Source organism: Hemicordylus capensis, chromosome 5 (genome assembly GCF_027244095.1).
Source record: "Hemicordylus capensis ecotype Gifberg chromosome 5, rHemCap1.1.pri, whole genome shotgun sequence".
Lineage (NCBI taxonomy): Eukaryota > Metazoa > Chordata > Lepidosauria > Squamata > Cordylidae > Hemicordylus > Hemicordylus capensis.
The window spans coordinates 115807749-115832455 of record NC_069661.1 but is presented as its reverse complement, the minus strand read 5'-3'; the positions used below and the strand labels follow the sequence as shown (position 1 = coordinate 115832455).

Below are 24707 nucleotides of genomic sequence, written 5' to 3'. Positions count from 1 at the left end.
TCTCCATTCACGGGATTCCCCCAACAACGTCGCCTCCCTTTTTGCCCGGCCGTCCGCCTTTGCAAGGAGTTGGGCCTCGCCGCCACCCGTAGCTTCCTTAGCAACGGGCTCGGGAGCGTGCTTGGGCGGAGCTCGTGCTGCTGCGTGTCCCTCCTTCCATCGGCGCTGGGGCGGGAGGGGAGGGATTTCTTCGTCCCCTTGTCTTGGCGGATTCGGTAAGTAAAGGGGAGAGGGGAAGGTATCCTCCCTCTCTCCGTGCTCCTCCTCCTCGCGGTGGGCCTTCAAGAGCGCGGACAGACCGTCCTCTGTCCCGTTTGATACCATTCAGACCGCGCTGCAATTCTTCTTCGCCATCAGTCTAAACAAACCATCCCATAATAGGCTCGTGCAGTGCAGCTCACCCCCACCGGGAGGGCTGCCGCTATGAGTCTAGTGTAGTGTTACCCAACCTCGAGCGGGGCTGAAAGCTGCCTAGACGGACGTCGAGGGGGTGGGACGGGATAAAAGCTGCCTCTGAGCATGTGCAGAATGTCTCCCCCCCTCTCCCGAATAATGCACAGAAATTAAGGAGAAACGTTGAGGGAGCGTCCTGAAAGAAAAGAAAACGGATAACTAATTAGACTCTGGCTGCTCTAATGAGTGCAAACCCGACTCTGTGCGTGTTTTCATGTCATCGGGGCATGTTTCGTTTTCTATCTCATGAAACTGAAGGTTGGGAAATTTAGGACCGACAAGAGGAAGTACTTTTTCACACAGCATAATTAATCTATGGAAATCTCTGCCAGTGATGTGGTGACGGCTACTAGCTTGGGTGGCTTCAAAAGGGGCTTAGACAAATTCATGAGGACAGGTCTAGCAACGGCTACTAGTCTGGTTGCTTTAGGCTCAGCAGGGTAAGGAGGCTGGCAGCAGCCCCCTGGCCCTGCCCCCTACATCTGATGTCAGATGCAGGGCCCAGCTAGCCATGCCCCTGCATCTTACCTCAGACTTGGGGGGGCATGGCCTCCCTTCCAAACGGGGCTTCCAAACAGGGCCGCACCCTTAAAGGCAGGGAAAGCTGTTCCGGCCACACTGCCAATGCAGTGCGGGCCGATCTCCATGTGGCCCCGTTTAGGAGGGAGATCAATCGGCCCCGCTGCGTTGGCAGTGAGGGCAGGGAGAGTCCCTCAGTGGCAGCACGGGGCCAATTTTGGCTCAAAATGGGGCTGTGTGGCCCTGTTTGGGGCCGAAATAACGTCCCCTGCATCTGACGTCAGACGCAGGGGTGTGTGTCTGACTGGTGGTGGCCTGGGTTTTTTGAACCCGCTCACCCAATGTTGGCTCCACCCCTGTATAGGCTACCTCCAGCCTCAGAGACAAGATGCCTCTAAATGCCAGTTGCAGGGGAGCAACAGCAAGAGAGAAGGCATACCTTCACTTCTTGCCTGTGGATTCTCCAGAGGTATCTGGTGGGCCACTATGTGAAACGGGTCTTGGGCCTGATCCAGCAGGGCTGTTCTTATGTTTTTGAGTTCAATAAAGCGATTATGTCATTGGGTTCAGTGAAGCTTGAAGGTAAAGTTGTGCTGTCAAGTCAGTGTTGACTCCTGGCAACCACAGAGCCATATAGGTTTTTTTGGTAGAATACAGGAGGGGTTTACCATTGCCATCTCCCGCAGAGTATGAGATGAAGCCTTTCAGCATCTTCCTTTATCACTGCTGCCCGATATAGATTTTTCCCATAGTCTGGGAAACATACCAGCGGGCATACGAACCAGCAACCCCTTACTTTCTAGCCAAGTTTCTTCCCTGCTGAAGCTTACTCTCATACAGAATGAGACCCAAGGATCCATGTAGCCCCAACCAGTGTCCCCTCTAACAGGGATTCCCAGATGTTGTTGACTACAACTCCCATAATCCCCAAAGAAAGACTGTTGCAGCTGGGGATGCTAGGAGTTGCAGTCAACAACATCTGGGATTCCCTGCTAGAGGGAACATTGGTACCTGAGTCCCACAGTGGCCAACCAGATGCTTCGGGGAAGCCCACAAGCATCATATGAAAACAATAATTCTGCCCACCCCAGCAACTGGTATTTGGACGTACACAACTGAATGGAACCTTCATGTTCAGAGACATTCATGGCTTTTGGCAGACCTATCCTCCATGGATTTTGCCTAACCTTTTAAAAAGCCATCTAAGCTAGTGGACAAAAGCATTGTGGTAGTATATGTCTGTGTTGTGTAAAGAAGTACTTTATTTTGCCTGTCTACTGCCCATGAATTTTGATGACTGTGAGTTCCAGTATTATGAAAAAAGGAGGAATGGGGATGAGGCTGTAGATCACTGATAGAGCATCTGCTTTGTGTGCAGAAGGCCCATTGGCATCTCTAGGTAGGACTCGGAAAGGTTCTTGCCTGGAAACTTGGGAGAGCTGCTGCCAGTCAGCATACACAGTATTGAGCTAAATAGCCCAAGGGTCTGATCAAGTATAAGACAGCTTCCTATGTTTCTATGAAAAAAACATGTTGCATCCCATCCCATGTAAGTGTTAAATGAACAGAACGTAGCCTAAAGAGTATGCATTGTTTACTACTTTATGCTTAGACAGTTCTATCGCAAATACCTTGCAAGAGTTGCTACAGATTCATCATCTTTTGGTGATGATTCTTTTGGTTAACCCTGAGTAGGTTCTCTGAGCTCTGAACAGATCTCTAGCATTCCTGATAGCCAGTGTAGGTAACCCCATTTTCTGTAATAATGTTTCTATTCAAATACTCCTTTGAAAGTTGTGCTGTAATTGATCTCTATGCTGAGTGGGAAAAGCAGAGTGAAACAACCAAAAGGCATGCAGGAAACAAAGAAATGTGAAGGCCCAAGTCTCAAAAATGGAGCAGCTGGTATATCTTTTTACTGTTCAAATGTCCGTGGGATATATGTTATTACATTGAGAAGAGTTAATTGTTTTTCTTCATTTTAATATAGTAATGCACACCCTCTTGCAGATTTCATCTGTGAGATTTTAGATATTTTTTCCTCTTCTTTTCTTTTTTCTTTTCGGTATCCCAAGAAGTAGTGACAAAAGAATGTCTTCAGGCTCTCAAACAAAAGAGAAGACTGTGACACACAAAAGAAAGACGCTGTCTGCTTCGCCTGCTTCTCCGGATTCTGTAATTAAGCCGCAATCCAGGCCCAGTGATAGACTTAATCCTAAAACAATTGATCCAGTACGTACAGGTTTGATTCAGGAGACTGCCTGACTTGACTGGTGTACCTTAACCCTATTTCATCTGTTTGTGATGCATAAAGTCAGACCAAGTCAAGTGAAATGTGCTTATTTTTAAAATGCTGAGACACAGGGAGATCCACCTATCTCCCTTTGCACTATTCCTGTTGCACTAGGCTAATTTGTTCAGGGACACGGGGACAAAATGCCTTCATTTTCCTCCTTTCTTAATTTTTTGCTGCTGTCCTAGAGCTGCCTCCCAGTAGCTAAAACTGTATTGAGTTTAGTGTAGTAAGCTAAGAACTTTATGAAGTTTCTTGTCTTCTCTGAATTGTATGACAGGTCAGTTTTCAAAGCGCCTTGTGATGCCTCCTGTTCATACAAATAAAAATATAAGCCCAACTTTTCTGAGGAAAATACATTCTTAATCTCTGTGTGACTTAAAGTATTTATATTCCTCATGACTTATACAAATACAAATATTTGTATTTCTCATGACTTATATGTGTTTCTTTTAGGAACCATTTTTTTTCTTCCCTGTTACCGTCTAAAGGCTGACATTATAGTAAATATCAGAAATTTGATGAATGTTGTTAGCTGATAACTGCTTTGTGAGAGGCCATTCTGTTTAATACATTACAGTATTTATTACATACTAGTATTTGTAAGCCCGTTTTAATAACGGGCTCTAGTGGGGGGGGTGCTGCTCTTGGCCTCACCTTGGGGTGCCAGCGGGCCCAGTCTTCTCCCTTTCTCTTGCCCTCCGCCCGCCCCCCCAGCCACCTGATTAAGGGCCAAATCGGCCCAAACAACTGCCGCCTAGGGATGTGCACAAAAGGTTGTTCTGCATGGTGGGGGTAGGGCTTTAAGGGCGGGGGAGAGTGTACTCACCACCACCCCGCCGCATTTCCCCCGCCGGCGCTCTCGGAATTAGAAGCCCCTCGGGACGGCAGCGTTCCTCCCTGCCGTCCCGTTGCCCCCGTCGGCCGGAAGTGGCCGGAAGTCCCGTTCGCGCGTGCGCCCGTCATTTTGACCTCCTTTGGGATCCAAACATATGTTTTGAAAGACTGTTGAAAACTGTTCTGTGCCCCTGGGATAGGGTAGACTGTAAGTCAGATAAACAATATGCTTAGTGTTTCCTTGTGAAGAGTTTCTTGTGATTGCAATAAAAAGTGCTTACTAAAGAAAAAAAATCCTCATATTTACAGTGAGGGTTAGAAAACCCCAAGACTTGACCAGAAGAATCTGGCAGTCATTCCTTCAAAATTCTAGACATTTCTCAACACTCTTTGGTAAATTTTGATATTTTACAGGTAAAATAATAGAAATGAGAATGAAATTTGGTCATTAACTAGTAGCATTTGGCATTTTTGAGACTTATCAGTAAATTGGAACTTTCAGATATTTACCCTTAATGATTAACATTACTAAAGATACAAACAAACCAGTAACATTGACTTCTTCAGGCTCCCTCTTTCACAGGTAACCAGGTAATTAATAAACCACAGGACTGTGTAAATGGCTGTATTTTCCTAGGTTCCATAACTTGCTGCAAGAAGTTATGAGCATCATTAGAGTTTTTGTGAAAATAAACAAATAAATAAAAATTAAAAGTGGGGTATTCTCAGTTGCATAGAAATGATATTTTATAAAGTCTTTGCTTTAGTTTTATGTATGTGGTAAGACTAGAAATTCTACTAAAATTAAACATGCTTTTCAGTATGTTTCCCCCCTCAAACTGCTACAAGCTTTGTATTGTACATTCATTTATTCTTAGTTTTGTTTTTATTTCAGTGTATAAACTTTACGTTTTTATTCAGTAATAAACTCTCTATATTTATTTCTCCTAGGCGTACCCGTCGCTAATCCCATGTGTGGCAGTTCTCACGAGAGTTCGCAAACAGCTGCCGATTAGCGACGAGGACGGGGGAGAAAATAGGGATGCCAGCCGGCGGGAGCAGGCAGCAGAGGCAGGCTGGCCCGGCTGGTGGGAGCAGGCAGTGGCGGGCCGGCCCAGTTGCCAGGAATTGGCGGGCGGGAGGAGGTGGCAGGCCAGCTTTCCAGCCCACCAGCCGGAAACTGCGGGCGGGGGAGAGGAGAAGTGGGCCAGTGTGGAGGAGAAGTGGGCCGGGCGGGCATGGGAGGCACAAGTGCTCTGCACCTGGCCCAGCTAGTACTCTCTATTGCTTCTTTTCACACTTTGTTTGGGATATTATTTTGTAAAATATAACACACAAGGCTTAATGCAGCCAAAGTTAAGTATTTTGAAATCAGTGGGGGAGTACTATACACATGCTTTTCTCTTGTTGGATTAAATGGGATTTGAAAGTATGTAACTTTGGTTGGTAAACACCCATGTTGTTGTTAATAGTATTATTATTTTGATGTAATTCATAATCTGGCACTTTGCTAAATAGCATGTCTTTCCTTTTCTTTCTAGTTTGGTGTTCAGTCAAGAGCTCCTTCTGCCTTTGCTGCCATTTATTCTAAAGGGGGAATTCCTTGCAGGTAACACTTGAGGGGCAGAAGTTTTGTATCATCAAGTCAACATTCTGTAGGAGCTTTTTAGTTGCTTAGTAATAAAGTGAACAAAGTTTCAGTTGTCAAGTGTAAGTTGTCTTTGAGCAAGACTGCCATTGAGACTCCATATATGAACGCAAATGACGCCAAGGGTTGGTTTACACATGCATTCAGAGGTGGCTGGACATCTGAACGCTATCGATTCAGAAGCATTATGTGTGAAGTTAATGTGAAAGTTCTGTCTTCTCTGTGGCTGCTCATTAACACATACAAGTCATCACTTGATCCTGGAGCCATCAAGTGTTGGCTAGAGCCATCAAGCCATCTGCTACTTCTGGGTACTTCCTGTAAATGTAGTGAAGGGGGCGGCAGGGAGGTACACTGCCGCCCCAGGGGATGTTTAAAGAACCGAGCGCCGGTGAGGGAAACACAGTTGGGGGAGGGGTGTAAGTGCATCTTCCCCCAACCTTGAAGCTGTACCCCCCACCCCGCCGGTTCTATGCACATCCCTAGTACCTAGTACAATGCATTTTCCAGTTACCAACCCTATTCTACTTCTTTATATTAATAATAATTAGCATAAATACAATAATCCTTTACTGATAGTAGAAACATGTATATTTGATAGTCCCTTAAGCATATACTGTATATAGCATTTGCTGTTTAATACATACAGATAGAAATCCATGACTTTTGCAGCTAGTAGTTTGCCATAAACTACACCAACAATATATTATTATTTATTGTTCTTGTTAAGAATATTTATATACTGCTTTTCAACAAAAAAAATTCACAAAGCTGTTGAACATATATTATTAGAATTTGTTGTCTTCTAACTACTGATTTTTTGGAAACTGTCTAAAGCTTTTGATAAGGTAGCTTGGAAGGCTGTCCCCAAAAGGTCTGTAGATTGCTAGTAGGAAGCTCATACAATGTATACTAGCACCCACACTGGGATGTAGGAAGCTGCCTTCTACTGAGTCAGACCATTGGTCCATCTAGCTCAGTATTATCTACACCAGTGATTCTCAAACTTGGGTCCTCAGGTGTTATTGGACTTCAACTCCCATAATCCCCAACCAAAGGCCACTGAGGCTGGGGATTATGGGAGTTGAAGTCCAATAACACCTGAGGACCCAAGTTTGAGAATCCCTGATCTACACAAACTGGCAGCGGCTTCTCCAGGGTTGCAGGCAGGAATCTCTCTCAGCCTTATCTCTGAGATTTGCGAGGGAGAGATCTTGGAAGTTTCTGCATGCAAGCAAGCAGGTGCTCTGTATCTCTCATTCAAATGCAAACCAGGGCAGACCCTACTTAGCAAAGGGACAATTTATGCATGCTTCCACAAGACCAGCTCTCCTCCCATAGGTTTAATACCTTTGTAAAAATATTGTGGGGTCTTTGGTAACTAGTGCCTTGTCTGATTATTGATGCTCCTCAACATTTTCTCCTCCAGGTTGGTTCATGGTTCAGTAAAACACAAATTGCAGTGGGATTGTCATCCTGAGACACTTCAGTTTGATCCACTTCTTATAACTTTAGCAGAGGTAACTTTTTTTCTCATTAATATCTATAGAGTAATGCTGAGTGTACCCATTTTTCTTCAAAGCTCATATGTTGTATGGTTTAATAATATGCAGTTTCCAGAGATGTGGGTGACCCATAGCCCAAATACTGTAGCTGTTTTTGTTCAGAGAACAAAGTGCAGTGGGATTCTGAGACTAGCTTTAAAAAAAGGGCAAAATTACTGCAAATAAGTGGTAAGCCTTTTTAATAGATAAGAAGTTGGGGGCATCATGTAAGTAGTCTTTTGAAAAAAAGCGGAGATTAATTGAAGGCTATTTTTAATATACTTAATTCAGAAGGCACCATTCTAACTAGCAGGCAGTATTCTAGCCACCAAGGCCCCCTTCCCTCTCTCCCACCACGTTGCCATGTGGTGTCACCTTGTGTTGATTTCTCCAAGCTGTCATTTGGGGGGCAGGCAGGGCCCAAAAGAACTTTCTGACAAATAAAGCATTTTTGTATTAATAAATAAACATGGCTCTTGTAGTACCTGTGCTGCCCCCTTAACTATTTCCAGAAAGGATGTCCCCATTTTGTCTTTTCAGGAGGCCTACTGCAGACTTGAGCTCAAAACTAGCTGTTGCATTAACATAGCCAAAGAACCCCACAATTCTGCAGCCAAGGAGAGGGGAGTGCCTAACCCACACCTACACACTGTTTGCCCAGGGCCCTTCATTCTGCACAGGTGCACATTGTATGTCTCATCTGATCCCACCCCAAACCTCAGTGGTATCCCAACCAGCACGTTACGTCTTTGCTGTTCAATACCGAATGTACAAAATTCAGTACACTTGTTTTTTTTCTGTGAGGTTTACACATCCCTATTTCTAGATCTATGTTATCTTGGTTGGAAAAAGTACTTCATTTATAGCTCATTCAGGCCTCTGTGTGGGTCTGCAGGGCTATATATCCTGTTGAGTTTTTGCATTAATTCCATATCTGACCTCAGATTCAAGTGGCTTAAGAAAAGCCTTCCCAATGAGCTACTAAATTCACTCCCTAGAAGCAGCAGTATGGTAACCAAAGACCCAGAACATGAGTGTAGTTGTCATCTTCTGCTTTGTGCAATAGCCCTTCCAAATTGATTAATTAGCATATTTGGCATTTATGATTGCCTCTGCATCTGCTAAGAATACCCCTAACAGTAATAATGGAATTTCCACAAATGTAAGCTTTGAGCCTCAGCAGTACTGTGCCAAACTTTGTGAAATATTCTTACAGGTTTTAAAAATTTGTTTCTGAACCGGGAGACAGAGCTTTTTAAAATCCTGATGATCTGCTGTGCCAGGGCAGTAAAGCATAGGAACCACCCGTGGGTTCCCAGCTTTGGTGCAATGGGTCCCTTTGCTTGTGTCATGGGAGCTGCCTACCCCCGGGTGAAGCAGTGATAGTGAGCTTTCATCAGTGTGGGCAGGGGCGTAGCCACCATTGTGCGAAAGGGTTCAAAGAACCCAGGCTGCCAGTGGCAGGAGCTGCCGAAGAAGCCCCCGGGGTGTGTGTGTGGCACGGGCTCTAGAAGAGCCCTGAACGAACGCCGCTGCCCCGGCCTAGGCTACTGGGAGCCAGCGAGCACTTGCCAATCTTTTTCCAGGCAGTGTTTGCTGCCTGAAAGCGTCTATTTCCCTTTCTCTCCCTTAGAGAGGGAGAGAAAGGAGGGAGAATAGATGCTTTCAGGCAGCAAGCGTTGCCTGAAATGAAAGGGAAGGGCTTGCTCAGGCTCTTCGGAGCTCAGGGTCATGCCCCCTTTGTGTGTGATGTCATGTGCAAAGGGGGCATGGCCCGAGCTCTGAAGAGCTTGAGCGAGCCCTTCCCTTTCATTTCAGGCAACGCTTGCTGCCTGAAAGCATCTATTCCCCTTTCTCTCCTGAAAGCATCTATTCTCCCTTTCTCTCCCTCTCTGAAGGAGAGAAAGGGGAATAGATGCTTTCAGGCAGCAATCGCTGCCTCTAAAAAGATCGGCAAGCCCTCGTTGGCTCCCGGTAGCCCAAGCGGGGGGTTCATTCGGGGCACACAGCCGGTACATCAGCAGAGGGTCCGCCGGGTGGGGCTGGACCCAGGCCTCTGCTCAGCTGGCTCCATGCCTGAGTGTGGGCCTTCCACTTACAGTACTGGCAACCAACTCAGCCAGGGGTGTCAAACTGTGGCCCTCCTGCAGATGTTAGCCTGAAACTCCTATCATCCCTGACTACTGGCCACTGTGATTGGGGATGATGGAAGTTGTAGGGCAACAGCAGCTGGAGGCCACAGTTTGACCCTTCCTACCAATGCAGTTTTGTGCTTTTCTGTTGAGTAGGGCAGAGCTGTTTTGTTTGACTCTCCCAGGATGAGCACAGGTAGCGGGGGCTTGGAAATGATAGTTGGACCCCTGTTTCTGAATAAATCTCAGGTGGAGTGAAAGTCAAGTAAATATGTTGACAGAATCAACTATTTTATTGTATACTTTAATGTTTTGAAAAATACGGAAATGCTTGCTGACCGAGCATATATTTGATGAAGCCACAAGGTGGCATAAGTGTGTTATTTGTAATGAATATTTGAAATGAAGCTCTAGTAACTGCTGCTGTTGCTTGAGGGATGTGTCAGATGTGCTTTTTACGTTCAGATACATATTACTATGTTGTTGTACCACTATGGCAGGGGCTAAAAGAGACGCGGCATCCATATACGTTTGTATCCAGAGAGGGCTTTAAAGAATTGCTCTTAGTGGAAGATGCTGCTCAGAAAGCTGTTCCACTGCTACCTCGACTTGTTCCAGTCTTAAAAGTTGCTTTGGTACGTCTCTTCCATTTGTGAGATCTTCTTAAGTACAGGTGGACCTTGTTATCTGTGGAGGTTACCTTTCTGTGGATAACGAGACATTGAGTCAATGGCAATTGGAGGGTTAGGTTCCTAGAGGTGAAAAACCTTTTAAAAGGGATAAAAGGGTTAGGTTCCTAGAGGTGAAAAACCTTTTAAAAGGGATAAAAAGGTTTTTCAAAAGCCTTTTAAAGGGGATAAAAACAGAAATAAGAGAAATAAAGTGCTGTACCATGCTCCACAGGTGTCCAGCTGTCCAGGGACACCCCCCCTCCTTTATTTGATGATTCCCCATGAAAAATTACAGTAACACCCCACCCACCCCCAATAAGCAACAAAATGGCTCTGCTCAGCAAAATTGTGGCCAGAAATGACCTCGGAAGTCATTTCCAACGACATAAGAATAGCAGATACTAACCCTTTTTCGACCCACGTATACCGAGGTCGGGTGCATATGACCCGACTGCAGATACATGAAACTGCGGGTGCTGGTGCCACAGATGACAAGGTCCACCTATAATTTAACAATTTTGATTGATTGGTCTTAGCCACAGTCTCAAGTTGATGTGCACAAAACACTGTATGAAAGCTTCTGCGAGAGGATCAATCTGTGATCCAGAAATAGATCAAATGATGTGTATCTGGATTTTAATCCTACTAAATTATAGAGGCTCTCAGCAGGTTACAACAAATGTAAACATATATAATAAAAGATACATTTTGACAGGTATAAAATAGGGTTGTGCACAGAACCGGCGTTTCCACCGGTTTGATGGTGGGGGTATCTAGCTTTAAGAGCGGGGGAGGGTGCACTTACCCCTCCCACCACTTTCCCCCTGCTGGTGTCTATTTTTTTATTTTTTATTTTAAAGCCCATCAGGGCGGCAGTGTACCTCCCTGGCACGCCATTGCCCCCGTTTTTTGGATGTGACCGGAAGTCTCCAATGCTCGTGCTTGCCCACGCAGGAGTGTCGGAGACTTCCAGTCATATCCAGAAAACGGGGGCAACGGGGTGGCAGGGAGGTACACTGCTGCCTCGATGGGCTTTTAAAAAAATAGACGTGGGGGGGAGCGGCGGGAGGGGTAAGTGCACCCTCCTCCGCTCTTAAAGCACCGCCTTCAAGCCTCCCCGCTGCGGTTTTGTGCACATCCCTAGTATTAAACCCGTCACCTCATACCCATACCCACCAGCTCCTGCTCCCATTCCCTTTGGTTTGAAATTCCCTCTCTGTATTAGGATTAGAAAGTTCCCAAGAAGAAGGGAAGTGGGCAGGCAAAATGAGAACGTCTGCCATATTATCTCTGAACTAGAGCTATTTTAGTCATCCTGTTGTTTATAGAGGCATCTAAAGGATGCTAGGTACATGCAAGCAACGTGCAGGCTCCTGCCTACAGACTCCTGCTCTAGATTAAAAAATTGGACAAAAGGGGAGGCAACTTGGATGGAGGCTAAAAAGCTTTCACTTCCAAGCAAAATCACAAATATTCTACTAAGTATTTCTGAATAAGGGTGCAACAAATATTAAAATCCTAATCAAACAGGAAGGATTATGTGTGATTATTGCTCATGAGTGCCTTGTGGCGGTTGGGGAATGGGGGAGGTACTTCTATGGTAACTGTGGGCCACTTGGGTTTTTGTTCTCTTCCCCAAATACCAATAACTAGCTGAACCTGCACAGAGCATCTGTGCGGTAGTACAGTGAGTCTGTGGCATCCTCCCCTCTCCTCCCACAACTTATTCTCTCCCCCCCCAACTTGCTCTCTCTGTCTGTCTCCCCACCACCCTCTCGCTCGTGCGCTCTGCCCCCACCACCCTCTCGCTCGCGCGCTCTGCCCCCCACCCTCTCGTCCGCGCTCTCCCCACCACCACTCTCTCGACTGCACTCTTCCCCGGCAGCTACTTTCCTTCAGCCCGCCAGTGGCTGCTCTTCCCCTCCCCCCACAACGCAGTCCTCCTCCTTGGCCTGCCGGCACCCGCTCTCCCATCAGCCCGGCGGCGGCCACTCCCCATCAGCCCGCCAGCCGGCCCAGCAGCAGCCTCTTCTCCTCTGACCACCAGCCAACCTGTCAACAGCCGCCTCCTCAACCCAGGCCCGCCACTGCCTCCTCCCGCCTCCTCCCTCCTGAGGCCGGTGGGGCTTCTCCTCCCTCCCCACCAGGCCGCTTCTCCCCCCACTGCCACCACGCCTCCTCCTAAGCCCGCCGGCAGCCTCCTCCAGGGCAGCAGGGCTTTGCCCGCCACCCGGCTCCCTCCCTGCCTGCCAGCCAGGCAGCCATTTTGGGGCGGCCATGCTGCCTCCCCGTCTGTCGCCTCCTAAGCCCATTGTCTGTCTCAGCGCTGAGCACCAGCTCCTCCCCCGCCTTTTCATTGGCCGTGGCTGCAGCGGGGTCGGGGCTTGCCAAACATCCTCATGCATCCACACGCAGTTCTCTCCTCAGTCGGCCATAAGAGAATTAAATATATAGATGGTGACTTATTTAATAAATCATTTGGGATCAGGATTGGGGAGCACAATTGGTATCCTTGTTTACTCTCTTGTGGACTGTATATATTGGCAGAAGGGGATTCTAGACTGCAGTCTATAAATACTGTACTTTTCCTGTGGGCCTGCTTTTGTAATTTTGATAAATTTTATTTATTGATTGAATTTTTATATCGCCCTACCCAATTCAGCTCAGGGCGGTTCACAAACAAAACAAAAACAGTTAAAATCAATCACCAATAAAAACAAAACTTTTTAAATAGGTCTAGAGTCACAATGTTAGAAATAAGAGAATCTTGTAGCACCTTAAAAACGAATACATTTGTTAGTTTTCAAGGTCCTACAGGACTCTAATTCCAGGTGCCAAAATGCTTTGTGCTTCCCAGCCAAATCATTTTAGTGGGGGGCCAGTGGGCACTTTAAAAGGAGGAAGGCAGGTCTTATCTGCCCCTCCATTGTTCCGCCTCCACTGCCCCACCACAGTGCTGTTGGTAGTACTGTTAGTAAATGCCGTGCCACGCGGCTGCCACCCTGTTACCAGCAGCGTCGGCACACAAACGGCATCTGCATGTGCACAGAAGTCACCTTGAGTGGTCAGCGTGGTGTTGCTGACCACTCAAGAAGGTGGTCAGCAAAACCATACATGTTCAGACGCCATTTGCATGCCAGCGCCACACATGCTGCTGGGAACAGGGAACCAGTGGCGCTGCATTTACTAGCAGTACTACCAACAGCACTGCAGTGGGGCGGCTGAGGAGCAATGGAGGGGCAAGTGACACCTGCCTTCCTCCTTTTAAAGTGCCCACTCTCCACCCTGCCTCCCGTCCCCCGGATGTGCATGGAACGCTTTGAGCACATCCCTACACTTTGTTTTTGCTGCAATATACTATAATATGACTACCCCTCTGGAGGGCATTAGAAATACACATGCAAATATTAAGATTAAATATTTGAAAGGATGTGCTATTGAAGCCAATGGCTCTTCTACATGCAGTATTGATCCATCAATTTCAGTGGGACCTACTTTTAAGTAAATATGCAAAACATCATGGGATTATCAAACCATTATTGTGTTGGAGCATAGAAATGAATGCTGCACACTGTGGACTAATTATTGGTCTAGTCACACTATCCTTCTAAAGAGTCTGCAAATTGACAGAGGATTTTTAAGTTGTGGTCGGGCATTGGCTTAGGGTGTTTGTCTTTGCTTTTTCTAAAAGGCTCATTCGGATGGTGAAGTGTTTGAGAGGGGACTGAATGCTTTGGTGCAGTTGAGTGCTGTTGTTGGACCTGCACTTAATGATCATCTGAAGCATTTACTTTCAAGTGTGAGTACAATATTTAGTAGCTGTTTGCCTGCATTTGTTCAAGCGTCTTGAGAAGCTCTTGATTTTAGCTCATGGCATATTTTAATTGCATCATTTAAAGGCATGTCAAAATTTGGGCACTGTTGAACTTGATCAGGTCTGCACAACTTCTGACCCACCAAGCTGACCATAGCCTACAAGCCATGTATTAAGACCAGAGACACACAGACACTTACCCAATCTCAGTGTTGCAGTCCCAGAGAGGAAGCAAGAATAGGAGGTTTATCAAGCTACTGGAGGTGGAGCTGCATTCAGTTTGACAAGTCAAAAGGTGTGAAGGACAGCTCTAGATTGACATTAGGGTCTGGCCAGCTCTCCAGGTCTATGAAATTAGGCCAGCTGCTTACCACTTAATGTCACCAAAGCCTTGTTTCTAGGTGATGTTTTGTACTGAACTAATACAGAGCATACTCCAAAGATTTTGAGACCATTTTTTAAAATACAGTCCCGCTTTGTATTTTACCTTCATAACAGCTTTCAAAGAGACAGATGAGCAAGAAGTTCAAAGAACAAACTATGGATGCTTTGCAAAAGCTGGAACAGTATGGAGGAAAGGTAAGCTTGTATCAGAAGAAGTCCGCTACATTAAACCTAGATGTGAATTTCTTTCTCCTGTGGTTTGCACTGCCTAGTAGCATTAGGCGAAATCCACTTCAGGCAGTCAAGATGATAGACTATGATGCAACAGTAAACCTGCAGAGCCTAACTGAGATGTGGCTTGTCAGTATTGCAGCTGATTGCCATGATTCATTGAATCAGTTACATTGAATCAGTATCCTGAAAGGTGACCTTCTGGAAGTGATGTGAGATTAGTGCTAGACTAATGGAATTTAGGGATTTAGATAAGGCTTTACATCCTCTTCCTAAATATGTTACTTTTTAATTTTATTTATTAAATTTATTAAAACATTTTTATACCGCCCAAAACTTACATCTCTGGGCGGTTTCTTACGTCTCTGGTACTTGAAAGTGTAGCTTCCCCCTGCCCTTTTGGGGGGTGGGGGTGGGAGTGGGTGGAGAAGATGAGGATGTTTTCAGATGAAGGTTCAAATATGTCCTCTCCAATTCCCCTCTCTCTTTTGTTGTTTTCTGAGCACTCACAACAGGATTGGCACAGCCATTACACCCTGAGTTATGAATGTAATGTACTCATTACAGAGTGCTTGGGAATCAGCCACTAGATTGATTTCATACTGTCGGGTCCTTGACATCTGTGGATGCTTTTAAAAGACAAACTTAATACCTTCCTATTTGTTCAGGTTTTTACCCCTTAAGGGCTGCCAGGCTTTTTAGCTTCTCTGTTTGCAGATGTCTTTTGGTGTTCTATGGTTTAACTGGTTTTAATGTTTTAATGTGATTTTTGTGGAGTTTTATTGTATTTTAAATTTTGTAAACCACTTTGGGATGTCTTATGAAAGGCAGTATAGAAATCAAACAATAAATAAACAAATACTCATCCTGTAAATAAACTCGTACTTTTAATGGAAAGTGAGAAGATTGCAAAACAAGAGATGTGCTCGGGTAATGGCATTGGCTCACAGCAGGCCTGCACAACATGCGGCCCGGGGGCTGGATGCGGCCCGCGAGGCCTTTTTTCCTGGCCCCGGGGCTATTTCCTCTTCCTCCGCCTGCTGCTTAAAAAACACCTCCTCAAAAAAAATTCCAGCCGCTGCACGGCCGAGGAGATGGCTGCGGGGGTGCGGGTGTTCTTCCTTACCCTCCCCCACAGCAGCAGTGGCGCACAGCGGCAGAAACCAGAGCGACACTCGGGTCTGCCATTTGGCCCAGTGTTGCTTCCCAACTGCGAGGCAACGCCTGCACAGTTAAGTCTCTCTCTCTCTCTCTCTCTCTCCCACCAAGACTGCGCCATTCTATCTCTCTCTCTCTCTCTCCCACCAAGACTACCCCATTCTCTCTCTCTCCCTCCCTCCCACCAAGACTGCTCCATTCTCTCTCTCTCCCTCTCTCACCCACCAAGACTGCTCCATACTCACTCTCACACACACACACCAAGACTGCTCCATTCTCTCTCTCTCTCTCTCTCGCTCTCTCCAAGACTGCTCCATTCTCTCTCTCTCTTAGGCCAAGCCTCCTGCTGCATCCTTTCCATCTTTCTTTCCCCTTCTCCATTCTTTTCCAAAATTATGAGAAGAGGTTCTCATTTTTTTAATCCTTAAAAGTGTTCCATGTTTTGTATGATGATTTGGCAGAGGTGGAAAGGAAGAACAATGTATTTTATTATGTTTTCGTACAGATTGTATAATATTTATATTATTAGAATGAATTTTAATTCAACTTATTTCATATTAATTTAAATCAATCTTGGCCTGCCAGAACATCAAAAGTTAAATATTGATTAAATTCATTTTAAATTCATTTTTAATTCATTTCACTTTAATTCAGTTGATTGGTTGATTGATTGATATTAAGTGTTACTCTAATAATCAGCACCCTAGGAATTGACCTCGGCCCCCATGAACCAAGTCACGGTTGGTTTCGGCCCGCCAGGTCATTTGAGTTGTGCAGGCCTGGCTTACAGGATGGGCAGTCCACCATATTTGTGACACTGCACCCCAGGTCTGATGCAGACTTTAAAGGCAATGCCCTATGCTGTTTTGAAGCCACAATTGCCAAAGCTGCGTTTCCAGAGGATTCCCTACTTAGAACAAAGGGGAAACCTACGGAAGCACAGCTCCTACAGTCACTGCTTCCAAACCGCATTGGGGCTGCCTTTTGAAGTTTGTAGGAGCAGCCCTGGGGTGGACCATTATGAAGGTGGTGTGCTGTGCATTGTCTCAGCCACCGACCTTAAATACTGAAGGGTGCTGTGGCCTTGTAGGGACTATGCAGGTTCTTTGGACAGACTCTTGCCAACTTCATTCTCAGTAACTGCAGAAAGTATGGGCTTGTTCATATGTGCACATAGTTGCTTATTTTTCAGCACCATTACTCAGTGTCTGAAAAACTGCCACCTGAATGTGTAAAGAGGAAATTTAAATTAAAAAAGGAATGCATTTGAAAAGATGTGAGCATTCTGGCTCCAATTAGAGAGAATGCACATGGAGCAGCTAGAGTGTTGCATAGAACTTTTTAAAAAGCTGTAATCCTGCAAATCAGCTCTTTGGGTAGGAAGGAGTGGTGGGACTGAATCTATACTCTGTACAGCTAATTGCAAGGATTGGGGCTTTTCCAGAGGCTCATGCACACTTCCTGGAGCTGTCGGCTCAAGAAGTAGAACTCAGTACACAACCCGCTTTGCATGCATGGTCCTTCGAGCTAGTGATATGTATGTGACCTCTAAACTAAATCAGGATGCCTGTCTGTGGTGTTGTATCTGTGCAGGCCCAACCATGCATTTAAGTCATGATTCAAACAAACATTGTGCACCAGGCCTAATGTTTCAGAACAGTTTGGAGAGAGCGTCATGCTTATTACACTTATTTAAAACTGCTATGAATGTATATTAGTGATGTGCACTGAATTGCTTCGGTACACATCTAAGGGCGGCAAGGGGTTCCTTTAAGAGGAGGTAGGCAGGTCCTATCTGCCCGTTCTCCATGCCCAGCCAGCCCACTGCGGCGCTATTGCGACAGAAAGACTTTTGTGCAAGCAGCAACTTGTGCTGCTTGCCTCTCTAAAATGCCGCGTTGCGGCGATGGGATGCGTCCCCGGCATTCCTTGTACAGCATCGGCATGCAAATGGCGTGAACGCATGCACCGATGCCATTTACGTGCAGATGCTATGCGAGGGATGCTGGGGACGCATTCCATCACTGCGGCGTGTCATTTTAGGGGCGCAGGCGGCAGAAGCTGCTGCTTGCACGGAAGTCTTTCTGTCGCAGTAGCGCTGCGGTGGGCTGGCGGGGGCTTAGAGGACAGACAGGTAGGACCTGTCCACCTCCTCTTTAAGAGAACCCCGCGCCAAAACGTTTCGGTGCCAGGGAGCCAAAGTGTTTCGACGCCTCTCCAAAGAGATTAGGAGACTGGATATACATTAGGCTCATCCTTAATGTACAGTATTTGATCTTATTCATGAAGTAAACTGAGTAAGACCATGCATAGTGATGCGCATATATATATATAGAGAGAGAGAGGGAGGGAGGGAGGGAGGGAGGGAGGGATGACGACGACTAAAAGGCCAGTTGTTGGAAGAATATACTTTGACAGTATCTGTACACTGTACACTTGTACAGTGTACTTTGACAGTATCTTGCTTGGTTCCACAGAGAAAATGGTATGCTTAGTTTTGGGGAGGAGGCATATTAGTTTGCATGTGTATCATGTATATCAGTTGTGGTTTCAAATGAACTGTATCTCCGCATAAACTTAGTACTTACCATGTTCAATTCTCATTTTATCAACAGGAAAGTCTGACTGTTATAAAATCTAAAATTCCAACTTATTGTTCAATTTCCTCCTGAGGAGAAACAAGAACATGAACCCTCCCCCACCCCACCCCCGCTTCAAACTGTGTTACTTATTTCCCCATAGAACACTGTCCTGTAATCTCTCAGGGGAGACAAGGAATTAATGATTAAGACATATGGTAAGAGTGCATACGTTCAAGGGCAGTTAATTATGGAAAACATAATGGTATTATCTTTGTTGTTCCGGTACTTCTAGCAGAATTTGCAAATCAGTTTGTTTTATTAAATAATGGTCTTATCTGTCTGTTGTAAAATATTACCATAAACAAAACAGGAATATTTACTTGCTGGGTACTTTTATGATTTTAATTGTGATATGGTTTGTGTATATTTGCTGAGTGTGAAGACTTAGGCATTGAGAGCACAATCCAGCCAAAAGTAAGCCCTATAAGGCCTGCTGATTTCAGCGGGAGAGGGTTAAGCACATGCTAAAAGATTTCTCACTAAATCAGTAGAACCTGCTTAATTTTGGATGGGTTGTGCCATGATTAATTAATTTAAATATAGGAACTAATTCATTAAATCACAGAGAAACTTATTTTTATACTGTCAAGTCAGAAATATTCCTAAGGATTCTGGATAGGAAAATCTATAAAGTGTGTTTTACTGAAAGCGAGGTCTCTCATGAAGCAAACAGAATGCTCCAATTACTGTACTCCTTAAACAGTGATACTTTACGTATTAAAAGATTAATTCAGAGATTCAGCATTTGCTTCAAGTATTACACTTTTACATAATAAACTTGTTTTATGACTGCTGACTCCACGTAAGTCTTTTTAAAACAAAGCAAACCAGACATTCTATGTTTTCATTTTATTATAAAATGTGCACATTTATTTTTCACAAATGTACTACAGCAAATTTCAGGTGTACATGTATTGTACTACTCATATTCCTACACTGGTGATAGCAGAGCAGCCTTCAGTGTGCCTCTGTATTCCACCTCTACACCAGAATAGATGCCTGCTTTATTGTTGCAAAATCGTTTTGCAGCATTCTTTGCACTTCTGTCAGCTCTTCAGATCCTTTGTGCAGAAACGTCACAATTGAGGTTGGCATACGTCTTGTATCAGTCATAATGGGCTTCTGGACAGACAAACATTGATCATTGTGACTGTGTTGGGGCACCATGAATCCACATTGGCTATGAGCTTTTGTGCATGGAGGACAGGGAGGAAGGGTAATGGCCAGGCTAGCTTTGCTGCGCCATCTTGACAGCTAGTATGTGTACTACTTCACTTGCTGTGGCTAAAGGCTAATGCCTGCATCTAAAAGTATTCCGGCTCCCCAGTGTGATTTGCTTGTGTATGGATAAGCCATTCTAACCAATCCCCTACTGCTCCTTAAACTGTCATACACTTCTTGCAGAGCCAGCTTTTTGCACTCCATGAGTGGAGCCTTTCCTCTCTGCCCACCATGCACAATGTCAAAAGGAATACAACCAGTTGCATTCATTTAAAAATTTACTATAAAAAGAATTTTATTCTATAAAATGAGTTGGTCGTGAATTTTTTTTTATTTTAAGTTCTTGCTCAGAAGGTATGAGCCTTCCCCACCTGGGTGGGCTATCCATATGGCATAATACAGCCTTCTCCTCCTCCCACTCCTGAATGCATTTGACAAGCACTCAATGTACTTATGAAGAACAAGAGGCCAGTGTGTGCCTTAATCCTGATGCAGCCCTCCACTCAGTCAAGCAATGTGTGCTCTAAAACAGGCAGGTTGGATGAGAGGTGTACACAGACCTCCCATTGTCTGGAGCTGGCAACTGCAGGGTGAGCACACAGTCTGAGCAACAAGTAGGGGCACGGACACGGGGTGGGGCAGGGTCGCAGGACTCTTGTTATGCCTTGTGACCATCCTGCTGCTGCAGGGAAGGGCCATACCTAAAGTGTAATTGGCTGTAATGAGTTTTCATTTGGGATGGTGTAAAATGGTATTTATTAATACAAAAGGGAGCACGAAATTAAATTTTACATTCTGGCAATCTATGTAATAGACACAAGTAATTGATCCTCTCCTTTTCCATCTCTGTTGGACCTCTTCCATCAAGTTTGGAATGGCAATAATAAAGTTTTCTTATTGTTTTTCTTTGGATTGTTTTTCAAATCCAATGCGGTTTTAAGAACTACATGAGCATGGTTTAAGAGGGCTGTCTTTACCTCAACTAGTGGGAAAATACAGTCTCGGTAGGAAGGCTTTAATTAAACAAAGCTTATTTGCATTATACACATCTCAGTGTTAAGCTGAGCAATCCTGTTTATGATAAAAGTGGCAACGGCTTTATGGATTTGTTGCAGCAGAATTGTTCATATTGTCCATTAATTGAAGAGAGACGTGCGTGGGGTTAAATCACATTTTCAAAGAGCTGCATGGAATGCATTATATTTTCATCCTGTAAGAAAAAAACATATCTCATTATCTGAGCAAGAGACTTAACAAACAAATGAAAGTAAAAATATTGCTTAACATTTTTTATTGCAGACAGTTGGCCTCTCCTTATGCTGAAAACTGCAGGGTGTTTTTGTTTTGTTTTTTAAAACCATTAGAAAATGTTAGGATATTTCAGCTTCATGAGCAGCTGAAATTCAGGGCCATAGCTCGGACTCTGGAGAAGCATCTTAGATGTGCCCAAAGGCTTGGGTGGTCTCAGCTGGATTTTTAAAAAATATATCTTTAACAAACAGCTATGCCCCTGCTAACCCTCCCCCTCAATTATCACAACTTGCCTCCCTTAGTTTCAAGAGAGGTTTCCCATGCAGCACTGGGGTGCTGCTGTTATTCCCAACCCCTATGCAGACTGAAGGGGTACAGTCTTGCAACAGCTCATCTCAAAGGCCTCATTTATAAATGACATCGAGAAGTCGTTTTTACATGCCCCATCACATTTAAATGAACTGACAATGTGTTTTTTGCATAGAAAGACATGGAAAATGCATTTTAACGGGAGGGAGGGGGTACATGTGTATATGAGGGCATTGCTGCAAAAGGTTACATTGCATTTGAGAAGTAAATCACTTGTGCCTACTTTATGTATATTATGGGCCACAAGCAGAGTATACAGCCAGATATTTGCGATGCTGGTCTTGTCTCTCTTTATAGCTTGGGAATAAATGTGCTCAGCATGTGAGACAGCAAGAACAGAAGGCCAGAACAAAATATCCATTAGAATGGTATTAATCCGCCAATGACATACCAGAACAAAATGGGTTTTGATTCAGAGGCCGCCTAGGTGCTTGCAACCTTGATTCAGAGGCCACAAATGTTCAGCCCGGTTCTAGTGCTTGCAAAGGAGAATCTGTTAAGGATTCCTCTTTACAAGCATCAGGGGAACCCTATGGGGTTGGAAAAGGGGTGGGTGGGGCAGGCAGCAGATTACCTTTCATGCCACAACAGTGGTGTGGCTCCTTGGTGGTGGCATGCTATGGTGACTCAAATGGCCTCTGTGTATGTGCAGAGGACACTCTGATGGCCTCTGTGCTTGCGCGGAAGCCCAAACCAGATCCCCACCAGCTCACACATGCAGGGGAGCGCTGGTGGGGCCTAGGGGAGCTGCCAGCCAACCAGTGCTGAGAAGCCATGATGTGTAAGGTAATCTGCTGCCCCTACCCTTTTTTTAACCCAGTAGGATTCTCCTGATGCTTGTAAAGGGGAATCCTTATCAGATTCCCCTTTGCAAGCACTAGAACTGGGCTGAATCAGTTTGACCCAAACTGGGCCCAGTTTGGCTCAAATTCAGACCCACCCCCCTTTTTGGAGGGCCAGGCCAGTTCAAGCTCGAACCAGGCCAGTTCAGACTGAACCCGGTTTGAGTTTGAACTGGTCCACACACCCCTGCTTTGGAGTGGCCCCTAATTCAAATCAGTGCTCCAAACGACCCATCCCATTAGTTTCAACCCAAACGGAAGGGGTCACTTCAATTCAGAATCAAGACTGCAGCCCTTTCATTCTTGCTGCTTACCCCAGCAGGGAAAAGGGAATCCTCACTGCCAGAAGCAAAATAAAAGGTTAAAAAGGTGAATGTCTCCTCAGACTCTTGCCCAATAAGTACCACACATACACACACGTCAAGAAGTGTTGGCTCTGTTCACCAGACAATTTTACTCGTTGAGCTATGTTGGTACATTACTCATCAGGATTTTTTGTTAGGCGTCATTTTTCACTTGTCACAGACAAGTCGACTAGTTAATTTCCTGCTACCTATCATGCCAATGGATGCTCTACATTTTGGATGGATGCTTTTTTCTGTAACATTGGGTTAATTGCTTATCTGATATACCCTTTCCTCTCAGAATATGGTTTAACAAATATGTTAAACCATATTTCTTCCAAATATGTACAGATTAGTACTTTAATCTGTAGATTAAAACAACAGATACACTGTTGTTCAAATGTGCAAAAGAAGGGGGTGGACAGGCAAATCCACCAATCCAGCCTTAGCTGGTGTATAACTCTACTTATAGCTTTCATTTCTAAAAGAAAAAACAGTCTCTAGCCCTTTTATTTATGGAGACTAAGGAGCAATGCTGACTGTCATGAAGAGGAAAATTACTCAAAGTAGTCCCATTGAAATTAAAGGACAAATTAGTAATTGCCTAACTCAGGATTTGACAAATCCCAGGTGCCAAGCAGTCATGGTGCCTAGAAGTTTAACTGTGGCACCTAGACTAGGCTATTCATAGGTAGAGTTATTTAATAAGATATTTATTTGCCCCAGACTGTTCTGTTTCTGTTCCAAGTAGGGAGGTACAAAATGTTTTGAGCTCAAAACAAGCCATTTTGAGCTTAAAACAGAATGACCCACTTTCAATCAAAATGTTTCAGGTGTTTCTTGTGCCATGTTGGCCCTCACGCTATTGAACGTTCTCCCTTCAGCAGTACTTGATGGTAAATTCAAACAACTTCCTTATGAACAGCGCTGTTGCCCCTGTGGTTCAGGGGATATAGAGTGTATCACCCATGTTATTCTTTATTGCCAATTGTATAAGGATGCTCGCACCAAATTTATTGCTCCTATTTTAGTCATTTATCCTGTTCACACAGACCAATTTTATTTGGAAATTATGCTGACCAATTTCAAACCTGTAATGTCAGATCATGTGGCAAAGTTCTGTTTCATGGCGTTGAAGTTCCGTAACGAATGTATTAGTAATTTGAACAGTTTGTGACTTTGTAAACTTTGAAATTTCTTGAATTTTCTTATTAATGTTATTAATTGTTATTAATTGTTAATTTGGTCTGTGACCACAATAAACTTACTACTACTACTGCGCCATGTTGGAGGCCTGTTTTTCCATTGCTGGTTGGTTTTCTGGCACTGGCTTCTGCCAGGCTTGCAATCTCCTTGCTTCTTGGTTGGCTTGTTGTCATACAAATCAAGTGTTGTCATGGGCAACTGTGCCCCCATTGGCTGGAGGGGGGGGGCAGAAGGGGGAACACTTTTGGAGGGAATTTCAAAAGGTAAAGGGGACCGGGAGGCAGAGAGAGCCCTATAAGAGGACAGATCAGGAAAGGAGGGCAGAATCAAGGGAGGTTTGATTTTGTGGTTTTCTTTTCTCACCACTGAGTGAGAATATGCTCTTCTATTGCTGCTACTGTATAACGATCTGGTTTTGATGGATCCCAGTTTGACAAAGGCAGAATGTTGGTGCCTGCCTTCCTTGAGTTGTGGTACAGTCTGTTTGTATGATAGTGTTGTGGCAAGAACTGTGGTAGCTCTTGGTGTGTTATTTCTTGGCAGTTACTGTGATGAGCTCCATGTCTGGCCTTGAGACTAACTTGTGCTTCACTTCCCCTGCTCTGCTCTGCTCTGCAATCCGTTTTGCAAGGCGTACTCAGTCAAATGGCACACATACTTATGCATAACTTTACTCTGTTTTTTACGAATGGAAAACACCCATGGGGGGAGGGCGGTCTGCAATTGGGAACTGGCAGGTGAGTGGGGGTGCTTAACCCTTTCCCACAGACTGTACTTTCTTGCAGTTGCTTTTCAATTAAAAAAAAGTTATAAGCAACTACAGGTGATATAGTTTGGCCCTTGAAAATAGTTTATTTCTTCTGAAGAGTGCAGCTTTGGCGCCACACATACTTAAGGGAGAACCTTCTCCCATATGTTACCCGCATTTTTCCTCTGAAATCAGAGAATGCAAACTTGCTCTGTGCTCCTCCATATGCAGAGGTAAGATTAGGGCATAACTATAATAGGGCAAGGGGAGACAGTTGTCTGTGGGCCCACTGCTTTGGGGGGGGGGGCCAGAGGCAAGTCACATGACTAACTCCCCCAGCTGTGCACCCATCTGGGCTTCCTTCAGTTGTATTCATCCTCCGAAACTGATGTGAGTGTTA

The 24707-nt window shown here is 44.9% G+C and overlaps 2 protein-coding genes across 23 annotated transcripts in view; one reads left to right on the top strand and one right to left on the bottom strand.

The window, feature by feature from the left end:
• The first annotated feature begins 232 nt into the window (after positions 1-232).
• Positions 233-23632, top strand: PACRGL (parkin coregulated like). Of its 2 annotated transcripts, none has more exons than XM_053252541.1 (8): positions 233-655; positions 3051-3204; positions 5644-5711; positions 7180-7270; positions 9927-10061; positions 13789-13896; positions 14410-14490; positions 18300-23632. In XM_053252541.1, exons 1-8 carry the CDS (start codon positions 636-638, stop codon positions 18354-18356), a joined length of 714 nt encoding a protein of 237 aa, XP_053108516.1. In that variant the 5' UTR covers positions 233-635; the 3' UTR covers positions 18357-23632. The 2 variants fall into 2 exon arrangements, with proteins under 2 accessions (XP_053108516.1, XP_053108517.1); XM_053252542.1 differs by lacking the exon at positions 233-655 and adding an exon at positions 2547-2877 and having other exon boundaries at positions 3048-3204.
• KCNIP4 (potassium voltage-gated channel interacting protein 4) overlaps positions 20547-24707 on the bottom strand; it is a 598831-nt gene continuing 594670 nt past the window's right edge. For all 21 annotated transcript variants that reach the window (XM_053252519.1, XM_053252518.1, XM_053252525.1 and 18 more), the window contains one exon: positions 20547-20757. In XM_053252519.1, the coding sequence (XP_053108494.1) occupies positions 20710-20757 (48 nt within the window). In that variant the 3' untranslated portion in view covers positions 20547-20709. The remainder of the gene's footprint in view (positions 20758-24707) is intronic.